Source organism: Mustelus asterias, chromosome 15, assembly GCF_964213995.1.
Source record: "Mustelus asterias chromosome 15, sMusAst1.hap1.1, whole genome shotgun sequence".
Lineage (NCBI taxonomy): Eukaryota > Metazoa > Chordata > Chondrichthyes > Carcharhiniformes > Triakidae > Mustelus > Mustelus asterias.
Window position 1 is genome coordinate 72,936,335 of NC_135815.1, and position 15,945 is coordinate 72,952,279.

Here is a 15,945-nt window from a genome sequence, read left to right on the forward strand (position 1 = left end):
GCCTTCTTAACCACCTCCTCCACCTGCGGGGCCGATTTCAGAGTCCTATGGATCCGGACCCCAAGGTCCTTCTGATCCTCTACCGTACTAAGAGTCTTTCCCTTTATATTGTACTCCTTCATCCCATTTGTCCTACCAAAATGGACCACGCGCATTTATCTGGGTTGAAGTCCATCTGCCACTTGTCCGCCCAGTCTTGCATCCTATCTATGTCCCTCTGTAACTTCTGACATCCCTCCAGACTATCCACAACCCCACCAACCTACGTGTCGTCGGCAAACTTACCAACCCATCCCTCTGCTTCCTCATCCAGGTCATTTATGAAAATGACAAACAGCAAGGGTCCCAGAACAGATCCCTGGGGAACACCACTGGTGACCGACCTCCATTTAGAAAAAGACCCATCTATACCCACTCTCTGCCTCCTTTGGGCAAGCCAGTTCTGGATCCACAGGGCAGCAGCCCCTTGGATCCCATGCCCTCTCACTTTTTCTAGAAGCCTTGCATGGGGGACCTTATCGAACGTCTTGCTAAAATCCACATAAACCACATCTACCGCCTTCCCTTCGTCAATGTGTTTAGTCACATTTTCGAAGAACTCCACCAGGCTCGTAAGGCACGATCTGCCCTTGACAAAGCCATGCTGAGTATTCTTGAGCATACTAAACCTCTCTAAATGCTCATATATCCTGTCCCTCAGGATCTTCTCCATCAGTTTACCAACCACTGAGGTTAGACTCACCGGTCGGTAATTACCTGGGCTATCCCTATTCCCCTTCTTGAAAATAGGAAACACATCCGCAATCATCCAATCCTCTGGCACCTCTCCCGTCTCCATCAACGACGCAAAGATCATCGCCAGAGGCTCTGCAATCTCTTCCCTCGCCTCCCACAGTAACCTGGGGTACATCCCATCCGGACCCGGCGACTTATCTATCTTGATGCCATTCAAAGATTCCAGCACAACCTCTTTCTTAAAGTCCACATACTCAATCCTTTCAGTCCACCGCACGCCCGCAGTACATCCACTCAGGTCCTTCTCCTCTGTGAAAACCGAGGCAAAATACTCATTGAGCACCTCTGCCATTTCTACTGGTTCCGTACAGACTTTCCCGCCTTCACCTTTTATCGGCCCTATTCCGTCACGTCTCATCCTTTTACTCTTCACATATTTATAGAACGCCTTAGGGTTCTCCTTAATCCTACCTGCCAGGGCCTTCTCGTGACCCCTTCTGGCTCTCCTAATTTCCTTCTTTAGTCCCTTCCTACAAGCCGTATACTGTTCTAAATCCCTATCTTCGCCAAGCTCTCTGAGCCTTTTGTACGCTTTCCTTTTCTTCTCGACTAGGTCCCGCACAGCTTTCGTGCACCTCGGTTCCTTTAACCAACCAACACCTCCCTGTCTGCTCGGAACGTTGTCCTGCAGAACTCTAGACAGACATTCCTTGAAAAACTGCCACCTCTCTTCAGTACATTTCCCCGAGAATACCTCCTTCCAATTTACTCCTCTAATTTGCTGTCTAATGTCTTCATATTTCCCCTTACTCCATATAAACACTTTCCTAGCTTGCCTGATCCTCTCTTTTTCCAATGCAAGCATAAAGGAGACAGAGTTATGATCGCTATCCCCAAGATGCTCTCCCACTGAGAGATCCGACACCTGTCCGGGCTCATTAGCCAGTACCAGATCGAGTACAGCCTCTCCTCTTGTAGGCTTGTCCACATGCTGTGTCAGGAAACCCTCCTGAACACACCTAATGAACTCCTCCCCATCCAATCCCCTTACCCTAGGGATATTCCAATCTATGTTTGGGAAATTAAAGTCTCCCATCACAACAACTCTGCTATTGCTGCATCTTTCCAGGATCTGTTTCCCTATCTGCTCCTCCACCTCCCTGTTACTATTGGGCAGCCTATAGAAAATAGAGCAATAGATGACCATCACAGCGGGTCTGATTCAGCCAACACTAACCACAGTCACAAACTCAAACGAAAGAATAGATTTTAACTCCCTGAACCTGCCCAACCGTCCCTCAGCGCGCGCGCTGCAGACCCACGCGCGCGGCTGATACACATGACGAAGGAGCCCGCCTCGGGGTCAGTCATGTGACGGGGATAAGCCCCGCCTCTCCGGGTCCGTCATGTGATGGGGGGCAGGCTGTCTGCTGCAGAAGGAGGCCCCGGTTTGTGTTGGTTTGTCTCAGCCGGAGGGAGGGTGGAAGCTGCCGCTTGTCTCTTCAGCAACAATGTGGGCCCGGACACCGCGCTCGGGCTCTGTAGGAGCGGCGAAGTGGCTGCTGCTTACCCTTTGGTGTGTGTGGAGCGGAGCGCAGGCGGCCGAGCCTTTTAGCTACCCGGAGCTGTGCGGGTGAGTCTGGAGCTGTCACCCCTCCCGCCCCCCCCCGTACCGACCCCAGCCCGTCGCCCGGAGCCCCAGGCTGGCAGGCTCTTGAACGGAGCTGCGGGCCGGCTGCCAAGTGTCTGCGTGGAGCCCGGCCCCAAGCCAGGAACCGCTCCTCGCTCAGGGAGAAGGGAGCCAGTTTCTGGGTTGGTCGCTGTTACTGAGGCCACGGTAGCGCAGTGGTTAGCACTGCTGCTTCACAGCTCCAGGGTCCCGGGTTCGATTCCCGGCTCGGGTCACTGTCTGTGTGGAGTTTGCACATTCTCCTCGTGTCTGCGTGGGTTTCCTCCGGGTGCTCCGGTTTCCTCCCACAGTCCAAAGATGTGCGGGTTAGGTTGATTGGTCAGGTTAAAAATTGTCCCTGAGATGCGTAGTTAGAGGGATTAGTGGGTAAATATGTGGGGGTAGGGCCTGGGTGGGATTGTGGTCGGTGCAGACTCGATGGGCCGAATGGCCTCCTTCTGCACTGTAGGGTTTCTATGATTTCTATGAAGTCCCGGGAAGATCCTTTCAATCAGCTTGGAAAGATTGATCCCAATCTGAGGGGCTGTCTATTTGCCCTGGGGAACATTGCCTTTGGGCCAGAGAGTTGGAGACCCACTCCTGAGAGAGTGCTACATTGTCTGAGGTGCTTGTTGTCTTTGGCTTCTCCTACTCCCTGGGTCTGAGTTAAATAACCCTGTTTTCGAGGAGCAGACAGCGACTCCTTGGTGCCCTGGACAATATTCATTTCTCAACCAAAATCATTAAACCGGATGATGTGGTCATTGTCACATTGCTGTTCGCCAGACCTTGCTGTATATAAATTAGCTGCCATGTGACTACGCTGCAAAATACTTCAGTGACTGCAAACAGCTTTGGGACGTTTGAGGTCATAGAAGGCATAAAAAAAAATGCAATTGTTTCTGTCCATAGTTTTTGAATTGATTTATTGTCACATGTATTGGGACACGATGTAAAGTATTGTTTCTTGTGTGTTTAACAGACAAAGCATACCGTTCATAGAGTACATAGGGGAGAAGGAAAGGAGAGGGTGCAGAATGTAGTGTTACAGGCATAGCTAGGGTGTAGAGAAAGATCAACTTAATGATGTCGGTCCATTTCTACAGTCTGACAGCAGGAAAGAAGCTGTTCTTGAGTTGGTTAGTATGTGATCTCAGACTTCTGTATCTTTTTCCTGATGGAAGAAGGTGGAAGAGAGTATGTGTGGGGTCCTTGATTATGCTGACTGCTTTTGAGGCTGGATGGGAAGCTGGTTTGTGTGATGGACTGGGCTATGTTCACAACCCATTGCAGTTTCTTGCATATTTGCTGTGCCTTCTAATTGACTAAGTCACATACCTTTAGGCTAAATCTGACTTTTCTTTTTATTCTCTCTAGTTCTGCATATGTGTAGCATCCATTTGTAAGGCAGATCCACAATGGGCATGTGCATGTCTCTTTCTGTTGTGGGTCTCACATTTGAGTCGCAATAGACAACATTATTGTGAATTAAAAGCATCCTAGATAATGGAGTGGCTATTGCTGAAAAGAGACATGCTGTCAAAAGCTTTTCATCATGCACTCGTCAGATCAGATTTGTAAGAATATCATTTATAAGGGGAACAAGAATTTGTACTGCTTGAGGGTGTATGTTGATTGGTAGGGATGTTGCTATGCACTTAGCTGATCTCGTGCGTAAAGGTTGCAGGATGCTGAAAGTCTTTGCTGATTTTTCACAAGCAATGCCAATATCTGATAGAGTTGCAAGGCCTCAAGGCCAGCTCAGACATACAGATTTGTAAACTCAACAAGAGGGCAGGAATAGTCCTCAACATGTTTGACCACATCAACAAAATTCCTGCCATTTTCTTAATAGGTCAAAATTGATGTTTTTTGCACCTGCCACAAAGCATGATCAGGCAACTTGCTTGAAAGAAAATTACAAAAACGTTTGTTGGGCTTGTGTAAGACTAACAACGGTGATATCAAGATGTTGGATGGTACATATAAAATTTGTCCATTGCACCTGCATATATATAGGCTGCACAGTGTAAATTGGCCAAATGGTTGGGCAGCTACAACTATTTCTGAGCAAGTTAAAGTATTGCACATACATGGATCCTTCACCTTTGTGAAGACCATGCAGGACATGCATGTCAGTTGCAATGCTGTGTCCATGTCAACATTGCTCACCTATTCACCGATTGCCCATTCAAGGAAGCCATAAACATTTGCCCCGTATCTCTATGGTGATTTAGATGTATCACCTTTGTTTGAATTTGTGTCTGCGTGGGTTTCCTCCGGGTGCTCCGGTTTCCTCCCACAGTCCAAAGATGTGCGGGTTAGGTTGATTGGCCATGCTAAAAATTGCCCTTAGTGTCCTGAGATGTGTAGGTTAGAGGGATTAGTGGGTAAATATATAGGCATTTGGGGGTAGGGCCTGGGTGGGATTGTGGTCGGTGCAGACTTGATGGGCCAAACGGCCTCTTTCTGTACTGTAGGGTTTCTATGATTTCTTGTATGTTGAAATTATGAACTCAGCAACTCAAGCAGTTGAGTTCAATTCAAAGGCATGTATGTACAAATAGATGGCATTGCCATGGAACCCATCTAGGCCCAGCTCTCACCAACAGCTTTGTCAGTTTCCATGAGAAATGACCCCTCACCTCCTATCCCTTGCACCTTTCCAATACGCAGGTGATACAGTTACTGTATTTGAATCCGCAGCTGCATATAAGAATTTCCTTACACACACTAATGGACTCCATCCTGAATCTGAAATGGAGTTCCCTTTCCTTGACATGCTAGTTGTATCAACAATGACAAGCCTATCTTCATTGGCCAATATACGTTGGGATTCTTATGGTTCCACATGTTATAAGATTGGTTTTGCTAACAACCTCGTAAATGAGGCCTGAGCCATTTGCTCACTGCAAGCTTGATGCTGAAATAGGGCATATCATGTGGCTTCCATGTTCTGATCATTGCAATATGTCCTGAAAATACTGAGGCTTGTTAAGTGCCTATTCTACCTCGGATTACTCTGGAAGGGTAAGATATCTCAAAAATCTAAGCAAAAGGTAAAGCTCCCCATTTCATGCTGTTATTATCTAGTAGCAACGCATGGTATTTGCCACGAGCAGGATGTTGCTGTCAAGTCCAAAGGGCATTCTGTCTTCCATGCAAATGAGTAATGTGGTAGAATTTCAGTGCCAGCATGATGGCAGATATGTGAGCTATATGTCCTAATGGCTGGTGGAACTTATCCAGCAAAACTCTTCAGCTGTTCTCAACACAGTGCTGACCGTACCCAATCTCCGTGCTTGGACAACTCATATTCGATATCAAATGTGATTCTGCAATTGGACAACACTTGCTGAACAATTCTGACAATCAATTTCAGATTTAGTCGGGCTTGCAATATTGCTTACTTAATACATGCTAGAAGCTACAATCATTTACACCCTGGTCCCTGTCATTTCCAGACAAACGCATTGTGCTTTTTTTTCCAACTAAAAAACATGGAGACAGCCATTGCCCATGGCAATGATTTGACCAATCAGTAGACCTGCTTGGTCTAAATTTAAGCAAAAGCTTAGCAGTTAACTGTTCCCTTGTGCATTCGCCATGACAATGCCTCTACCAGAGTCCCATCAATCAGCGTCCTTTTATGCAGTATCAATTCCTGTTCCTTTTACAATTAGTATTCTTGCATATCTGTTCTGATGAGTTCAAGATCAAAAGCTTTGACAGGATGTCTTTTTTTCAGCAGTACTTAAGTTCTGTTCTACCAAACAACTATTTATATACTGGATAATTCAAAGATAATGTTTAGATCAAAAATAGTTTTCAGAGGCCTGAAGCATCACTTGGTTTGGCCTATAATTTTGCATTTAAGTGGAGTATAGTTTGAAAGCTTATTTTCAATGGAATACTGCTCAGCAGATTACTCTGTTGTATAGTAAAGTATAAAATGATGCTGCAGAAATTCTTTTAGTTTATCTCAATTTTAGGCTACCTTCGAAATTGAAAATACAAAGGAATAAAAATACGAATGAACAATGGGCTGTAACTTCCAGGTTCCCTAGCAGCTGATTTGGGCAGTGTTCCAAAGATGCACTTGAAATCCCTTGGAATTTCCAAGGGAAGCATTTGCATGGCAATTATCCTGAAGCACCAACTTCTGACCAATTGTACTGTGCTGTGAACATCCAAAAATATGATTTAAATTGCTATCATCAGATGGTTCTGACAGTTTATGCTTATAGTTACACACAGTTAGAAGAAATAAAAGCTCTTCTAACTGCTGGATAACTTTTTAATACCCAGACTGACCCCCAAGGGACTCCTCTCAATATATTCCCCACCCTCTGTCACCCTTGAGATTCTCCCATCCATCCTCTGTTGTTATCCAACTGTGAAAAATCCACTGCACCTGTATGCACCAGATCGTAACGTTTTCTATCATGCTTAGTGATTAACTGGCTAAGTACAGGGACCACATGCCCTTGCATTTATTTCAATGCCAATGTGGAGGAACAGGGTGGCTTGGACAGTGTCTTCAGGTTTTCCATGTTTAACTGCATGTGCATACTTTGGAAGTAGATGTTTGATTTACTCGCTAATAATGCTGAGTCCTGTTAGTATTACTGGCATTCTCCGAGCAAAATTCAGGCCAACAATTTGTCAATTTATGATTCTCCGCTACATTTGGGCACAAATGCAGCTTTAGTTTAGGACACAAGCTTGACACTCAGGACTTTTATTGACCTTGATGAAATGTGTGGAGATTGTTTGAAGTTTGGAAATTTGTGATTGTAAACATGTTATATAGGAAAAGTTGTTTTATTGTTGCAGAGTTTGATATTTGAGCTATGACCAACTATGTTGCATAGTTAAAGATTGTGTTTCGTGACCTACTAGGGACTCTAACACAACTCGGCAAACACTTCACTACAATACTGACGGAGTGCTTCATTGTCAGATGAGATGTTGAACGGAAGCCATGTTCTGCTTCAGGCTGATATGATATTATAAACCCTATTCGGAGAATAGGAAGGTTTTGTCTCAACCAGCTAAACCAAAAATAACTTCTTATTCATCTTACACAATGGGTACTGGGTTCCAATGTAAATTCCTGCTTGCTCTAAAACAATTGGCTTGTGAAGCACGTGCTGGTACTTTCAGAAATACACCAAGGCATCTTACTCTAAACTAACCTTGAAGCATTTGCTATGTGGGTGGCACGGTGGCACTGCGGTTAGCACTGCTGCCTCACAGCACTAGGGACCCAAGTTTGATTCCTGGCTTGGGTCACTGTCTGTATAGAGTTTGCACATTCTCCCTGTGTCTGTGTGGGTTTCCTCTGGGTGCTCCAGTTTCCTCCCACAGTCAAAGATGTGCAGGTTAGGTGAATTGGCCATGCAAAACTCTCCCTCAGTGTACCCGAACAGGCACCGGAATGTGGTGACTAGGGGATTTTCACAGTAACTTCATTGTGAATGTAAGCTTACTTGTGACTAATAAATAAACTTATGTTGTGGTAAAGTCACTTCCTGTTGAAGTGCACTTGTCCAACAACTATTCAGTGTTATAACTGGGCTGGGCGTCAGATGGTGCAAAGTTTTTTTTTCAGTCCTTGTGATCTTATTATATTTTGAGTTGCTGATTGGAAGCAACCCAAGAGCAGGTAAAACTCCTGCAGTGTATCATGAATGGAGACAAATGGATAATGTCCTCCATTTGTTATGATGCATTGGGGAAGCTTTTCATAGGCTGAATGCTCCCAGTTTCCTGCTAACCAGAAATGTTTAAGTGCAGCAGGAACAAAGTATTAGACAACGTTGCAGTCATGCCACCACACCTGTTGTGATTTCTGTTTTTCCACAGTCATAACTTCCTTGGCTTGGGATCCAGTTGATGAGGCTGTGTATAACATTTTCCTTAGCACTACAGAAGTATAACCTCACTATGATCATAAAATCCCTACAGTGCAGAAGGAGGCCATTCGGTCCATCGATTATGCACTGACAACAATCCCACCCAGGCCCTATCCCCGTAACCTCACACATTTACTCTGCTAATCCCCTGAAACTAAGAGATAATTTAGTGTGGCCAATGCACCTAAGCTGCACATCTTTGGACTGTGGGAGGAAACCGGAGCACCCGGAGGAAACCCACACAGACATGGGGCGAATGTGCAAACACCACACAGTCACCCAAGGCTGGAATTGAACCTGGGTCCCTGGCGCTGAGAGGCAGCAGTGCTAACCACTGTGCCGCTAAACATTATTTAGTAACTGCCCAGGGAAACACTTCAGCCTTGAAGGTGGTGCAAAGAAGAACTATGTAATTCACTCAGTGTCAGATAACTGAACCAAGTATGAGGAAAGCCATGGAGAAATTTGGGTGTTTCATGGAAAAGAAAGGAGTGACTGAGATGAGAGGTACAAAGGATGACAAACATTGTATAAATGTAAATATTAACCATTGCTTCAAATGAAATTGAGGTGAGGCTAGTAGATTCTGATTGTGATTGACATCCTTGTTTCCAAATTCCTCCATGATTTTTCCTCTTTCCTATCTCAGTAATTAAACTCTTCCAGCCCCACAACTCTGATATATGCCTCTAACTGTGGCCTCTTGAGCATCCCCTTAAAAACTGGATCCTTACATCACTCCCAATCTATTTGGGCTTCTTTCTTAAAACCTACCCATTTGACCTAATATGTCCTTGTATCATTCATGGTTTTATAATGTCTCCTGTGAAGCACCTTGGAGTGTTTCATTACATTTAAGAAGTGTGGTGACCACCCAGATCTGTGGTTGCCGACTGAGTTGTTAAACTGTCACCCTTATTTTGATCTTTTCAGTTGGGCTGCAATAATTTTGATTCTCAAGCGAAGCCACTTTACAATATTTCCCCGTCAAACCATCAGCAGAACTTTTCTAAATTCACTGAAGTGAAGGGTGAGACGTCTTTGAAAGATGCTGGTACACCATTGGCCATTGCACTGGCTGAAGTACAATTACTGCCTGATCTAAAGTCATAATTCAAAACCATTTGGGGAGAGTGCAGGTCACTGGCTTTAATGTTGCGGGAAACGTGCTACCCAAAAGGTGACAAAGCAAGTGCGGTCGTGATCTTGTAGGGGACAGAGTTAGGTGTATTTCTGACCTAACCCACTACACCTCTATCTTTGTAACTATTTGTTGGTACTTTGGTATAGCAGCAGCTTTGGAGATGCTAAATACCAGGGGAGCACTTGAAAATTCTATGTAAATGTAACCTGCTCCATCCCTATTGTGGCCCACTATTGTGAGCATGTGTGCTTGGCATTACAGGATCGAGATACTAGCTAACTGGATCAGCTCAAGGATTACAACATGAAATGGGTTATGTTTAATTCTGATTCACAGTAATTTGAGATAACTGCGAGTAAAAACTGCTTTATCACTCTAATTGAAGTGATGCACAATTTAAACATTAAGAACTAAACTGTTTATCAATTTACAGAACCTAAATAATGCAATTCTGCCTGATGTATGCCTTGATGAATCTAGAGCCTGCTTGTCATTAGTGGGAGTGTGGTGAAGTATTAACAGTTCTTTCAGGCTTTCCTGCTTTATTGGGAGTCAACTTTTTTGCCTTGGATTTGTTTCTGCTTCAGATCAGCAGCTTGAATAAACTTTTTGATCTTTCTATACCAGCCTAATTCAATTCGGGTGGCTCTTTCTGAAAAAGGAAATCTGCGTTAGAATTTATTCACAATTATAACTGGTTTCTTCTATTAAGCTGAACTATGTAGACTGTCAAATGATTGCAACGCTGTTAAGTATTCTAAGATATCTAGACCATACCAGGCATATCCAATTGTAAGTCAGTAGCTTGCTTATTGTATCCTTTTTCCTGTCTCAGATCTTTATTTAGTATTTCATATTTTTTTTTCTGTAGTTTGTTTCCCCTCGTACTTTAATTGTGATTCATGCCTAAACACTGCTGTTTACCTGATGGTGTCAGTCCTTCAGTGCCTTGGTCAAGTGGTTACCCTTTTGGGGTGAGCTGAAAAAGGTGATTGGCAGTTTATTTTAGCCACAGGAGATGACAATCGGGTCAAGTCACATCCACATGTGCGCCCCTCATTTGGGAAGAGGAGGAAATAAGTAAAACCTGCTTTTTCTAGTTTAAGATCAGTTAGGATGACAATGGGAACAGTGGAGCTAGCTAAACACCTGCCATGAATTAAACTTTTGTGTTGTTGTATAGCTCAGTAATATTTTTACCCGCTGTCATTGAGAAACTCTCCTTAGGAAAAACTTCAGCAATTTACTAGGTTATTTTGAAGTGGTCAATTATATACTCTCGATGTAGACGGGACATAAAACACAAAATGCTTCTATTTGAAATCAATCAGCATGAAATGATGCTGTCAGATAATAGAAATGGCTTATAGAAGTCAGCTGACCAGCACTATGGTAAGGTTTTAAACTGAACAGATTCTGAGGAGTTAGCCCAAATAATATTCTAGCACCTGCAGTATTACTTATTATGGAATCTCCACTTGTCTCCCTCCAATTATACTGCATAATCTGTTAGGCAATGCTTTCTCCTGGCTTAATGTAAATTAACCTTTAGGGTGGAATTTTCTGTGGGAGCATCATTGGCAAGTTGCACCCAAAATTACTCTTGTACTTGAGTTTATTTTCTATTGTTTATTCACTCCCCAAGATGTTTCAAATCTCGTTTGCATATCCCTAAAGAGCAAGCAGTGTTATCAGTTGGGGGTCCAGGGAAAGTGTGGAATTTGCACCTTTTGCATTTCAAACCATCTATCAGTCATGCATTAGGCACAGTATGTTTAAAAATCTGGAGTTAGTGCTTTTCTGTTTTTCGCATGATTATTTGGTACCATTTTTAAAAAAAAAAATCCAAAGATAAAACAGTGCAAAGAGTTTGCCCCCCTTGCCTGGTAGTGAAGCCATTATAAGCAGCTCAGGTGAATCATAGAATCATAGAAACCCTACAGTGCAGAAGGAGGCCATTCGGCCCATCGAGTCTGCACCGACCACAATCCCACCCAAGCCCTACCCCCACATATTTACCCGCTAATCCCTCTAACCTACACATCCCAGGACTCTCAGGGGCAATTTTTAACCTGGCCAATCAACCTAACCCAATTCAGGGATTGATGGTCTAAGAGCACGGATATTTGGGCATGCCATCATTGCTTGCATAACATGCTTGCACCTGACTTGCATATTCAATGTTAAATATTTACTTTAAACCCTGATTACACATGTCTTTGAACATATATACAGGAAATTCTATCCCATAGATCAAATTTATTGTTACTCATACTCTGTTTGGAATGTAATGACGACACAAGACGAAGATTTAGGGACTCCTGATTCTCCTGAATTTCTTTAGCCTGTTCCTTTCCCCTCTCCTCAATCCCAAGACTTTCCTGTTATGATGGACTCGTTTAAACTGAAATGTAAACAATACTAGATGTTGAAAATTAATTTTGACCCCTAGTTTCATTTAAAGGAATGCCTGATGTAGTTAACTTCACTTTTTAGGAGCTTTGAATTGTTCAAAAATTAACCTGGAGGATAGTGTAGTACAGCAGCCAAACTCTGCTTGTCACTCTTGGTGCTTGGTTAAGTCATGCTCAAACTGGTCGGAAAAGCTTTCCTTTCATTTGTCTTGCTGCATTTCTTTCAGGTGCAATGGCTCTTAGAATGAGCTTCAGATAGCCATGGTATTACGAGCTGATCCGCAGTGTATCATGGTTATGGCAGAGAGACAAGTTTTCTTTTGTCTAGCTTAATTCTCTTGCGTAAGAAGTAAAAGATGCTGCATTTTCCATTAAGGAAAGGCTTTGCATTAAGAACCTGTTGATATTTAGATGTGGTCAGACCTTTTGGTGTTTATATTATAAAATTTGCAAATACAAAGCTCGAAATTTTTTTTTAAAATGGTGACAGACCTCCAGTGACCAGTCATATCAAGTGTTCAGTCATGGTTATGACGATTTTCTTCAACAGATGAAATGATTTACTAAGGGATTCTGTAGAAACATATGTCTTGCGCATTTCCAGCCTCTTGCTAAACTCCCACTTGCCTCTTGGAGAATTTGTTTATCTAAGAATGTAGCTCACCCTTTTTTGAGTTAACTGCAACAAAGCAGCACCAGCTAGACTACCATTTTATGATCTTGCTACCTCTTCTCTTCTCTTCTCGGCCTTTTGGCTAAGATCAATTATAGTATCGACATGCTGTGCTTGGTTGAAGTCATTAGGTTACATTTTAGCTTCATTTGAAGCAATTTTTAAAAGTGGCATCTTGGCCTTTTGGCTAAGATGTAAATGAGATCAAGCCTTGGAGGAGGAGCAATGCCTACTCCAATCAGCTTGGATCATGTAGATCAGGCCCAAGACAGGAGGTGAGAACCCTGTCTTGTCAGCTTGGATCGGGAATGTCTCAACTTGTTGAGACTCTGAATTGGACTTGATTTGATTGAATCGGAATAAAAACAAAAAAAAATGATCTTGCTACTGCAAGGTTTTGATACATATTGTTCCTGCCTCGGTGCAAGCATCTGGCAACATTTTTTTTAGTGCATGTGGAGGTTTACATGCATCCTGAGCTTGATTGCCCAGCATAATTTGATATCTCCTTGTCCTATTAGATTCAGCAGAAATGTCTGCCCTTTTTAATTCCAGTTTTAATATTTAGAGGGAATTTCTAAACAAAAATTACTCTTCCATTAAGATAAAATTCGATGCTTTTACCACACCACTAGATCTCACTGCTCTTGCTCCAATAATATGTATATAACAGAATTGTGGCAATTGAGGGAGAATAGCACTTTATATTGATTGCACCTTTTTAACCCTTTGACAACGTGAGTTACAGTTCTGGATTTCATTTTTGTCATTTTTGAATATTGCTGCAAGTGCTGTTAAATTTGTAGTTCAGATTGCTATATTGTGCAATCTGTTAAGAAAAGCTTGAATACTGCTTTCAGTATTGAAGAGAGGTTTCTACAACTTCTGATTTTTAAATAAGGTACAAAAAAGCCTAACATGACAATCGCTTCCTCTGCAGCCTCGCTTTGTATGTCTCCATCAGAGCCTTTCTTTCCCATTGATATTTTTTTTTACCACTACTACAGTCAGTACTACTCTGAACCTTGTTTAAAATGAAAATGTGTGTGTTCTGGACAACAATGAAAGGATAGAGAATGAGAGGGCACATTTTAAAAAAAAAAGGCAAAAGCAGCAAAGACATCTTGAGGCAAACAAAACCTTCTTAGTTGTTAGAATCTAGAATATACTGCCTGCGAGTATAAAGAAGGTGGTTCAATTGAGGCATTCTAAAGGGAATTAGATTGATATTTGAAAAGCAAGAATGCAGTTACAGGACGCTGGCTGGGGAATAGCACTTGGTGAGGGGGCAGACGTGATGGGCCAAGTGGCCGCCTGCACTAACAGTTCTACAATTATTTCTCTTGAGCTCCATGCACATCTTTCTCCTCTGTCGAAATCACGACTCATCAGACTATGTTGTATTCAATTTTTGGCTCCCACAGACCTTAAATAATTTTAACTTCCATAACAAAAGCAAAATACTGCAAATGCCACAAATCTGAACCCAGCAAATCGGGCAGCATCTGTGGAGAGAGAAACAATTAATATTTCCAGATGAATGAATTTTCTTCAGAACCCCAAACTTGCTTTCCTCCTCCAAGTTTCAGACTTTTAAAAGCCCAGTTTCAGTTGGTCGATTTGCATGTTGGTCCCTTTACCTGGATTTCCCATAATAAAACAATTGTGAATATATAGTTTGTGTTTTGGAAGTACAAGGTTTTGGTTTAGGAAAATAAGTGCTAGTTTGGAAATTAAAATGAGATAAATGCAGACACTTACGGGAGGAACTGGTAAACAGACCTTGGTGATTGCAATTCAAAGGGTAATCCATGTTTATTTAATGAGGGTAGGATTTGAAGGGAGAAACTAGTGGACTGTTTTCTTGTTAGAGATGGGACGCCTACAGTTGTCTTCGTAAGGGATTTAAATGATGGTTCCCAAATTTAAAGCTAAGAGCACTTTTGTAAATAATGGGGTACCTAGGTGGAACTGGGGAGTCTGGAGAGAGCATAATTATAGCCATTAGACATATGAATGGTCAGAAAATCTAATGGCTCATTTTGAAGGTAACAGATTATTTTATTTCTTTTCAAAAGATCCCCACATTGGCGTGGAGGTTAGGAAGGTTCTTTAAATTCTCACAGAAGCAAGCAGTCAGCAGTTCAGTTTGGAAACACAGCTGCAACTTACTGAATAAAGTGAACAAAGAGAAATGTTAGCCAGGCCTGCACCTTAAACCGAGCAAATACTAACTTCATTGTCCATTGTATGGAATGTGGGTCGAAGCTTGTGCTCAGTTTGGAGATGGATTCTGAAAGGGCAAAAAGGCTGGAAGATTTGCCTAGCTTGAAGTTGGAGAAAGAAATTTACAGTAACTCGTAGTGAAAGCATGCAGTTCCGCTTGAAATCAGGCAGAACCTGCCAAGAGTTATAAAGCAGGAGTAGACCAGAATTGAAAAGGGCAATCAGAACTTGAAGGTAATTCTGACTCCATAAGAGTGAAGGGAGGCCCATGCTTGAACTGAAGAATTGCAATTGTAATGGTGTTGAAGATATAAAAGGTATTTCTTTACCAATACTAGTGGAAGGAAGGCCCAAGAAATCTCAAAGCTTAAAAGATAGCTATGGAAAACTCCGGAGCTTGCTCTCGGAAGTGAAGGAACCTAATAAGTAACCATTAATTTTGAGGGCGAGTGGGGGAAAGTGAAATGGAAAAGGGAAGGCTCAGTTAAGGATTTGTTTTAACGTTTTTAAGTTGAAAGCTATAATTAATCTATGGTAGTTTTCTTTGTTTTCTTTGACTCTTGTATAGTAAAATCATTTGTTCAAACTGTGAGTCTTGTGACTTCATTCTTTCAGCAAATGGGGGTGCTCTAATTTCTGTTAATGATCCATAAAGGGATCGTTATTCAAATTTCCATAGTTGCTGGTCTTTTTTTATGGTTCATGGAGGATCAAGACTTCTCGTTTCAATTCCCTGAATACAAGAGTTTGTTTTATTGTAAGATCTTTTCAAGCTCTGATTGCATCATGGCCACCTACAGTGGCTATGATTCTTTCAGATTAAGTGCTGTTTCCAATGCATTAACTCAGGATTTGGGTTTGGCTGCTGGTCCACGCAATTTGCTTAGCCAGCATAATTTCTGCCTAACGCCATGGTTGACTCGAGAGCTGTTTGTGTTCAATTTCTTAGTTTCACTTTAGATTGAGATGGTGCTGCTGCGTCATTGTGTTATTATGTATATCACTTATATATAGAAGTGTAATTATCTTCTTTCTCTGAAACAGGTAATTGACTGCTCGATATGGTACAAAGTAACCTCACTATTTGAGAAAGTAGGATCAAATGGCAAGGAGTTCTATACTTGTATTGCTATTTAAAAAATACCCTGATCTATTATTAAACCATC

At 42.3% G+C, this 15,945-nt stretch overlaps 1 protein-coding gene across 1 annotated transcript in view; it reads left to right on the plus strand.

Moving 5' to 3' along the window:
- Window positions 1-2,127: 2,127 nt before the first annotated feature.
- The window catches only part of igf2r (insulin-like growth factor 2 receptor), a 175,573-nt gene continuing 161,755 nt past the window's right edge, over window positions 2,128-15,945 (plus strand). Inside the window, exon 1 of the mRNA XM_078230119.1 lies at window positions 2,128-2,368. Coding sequence (XP_078086245.1) covers window positions 2,247-2,368 — 122 coding nt within the window. The 5' untranslated portion in view covers window positions 2,128-2,246. The remainder of the gene's footprint in view (window positions 2,369-15,945) is intronic.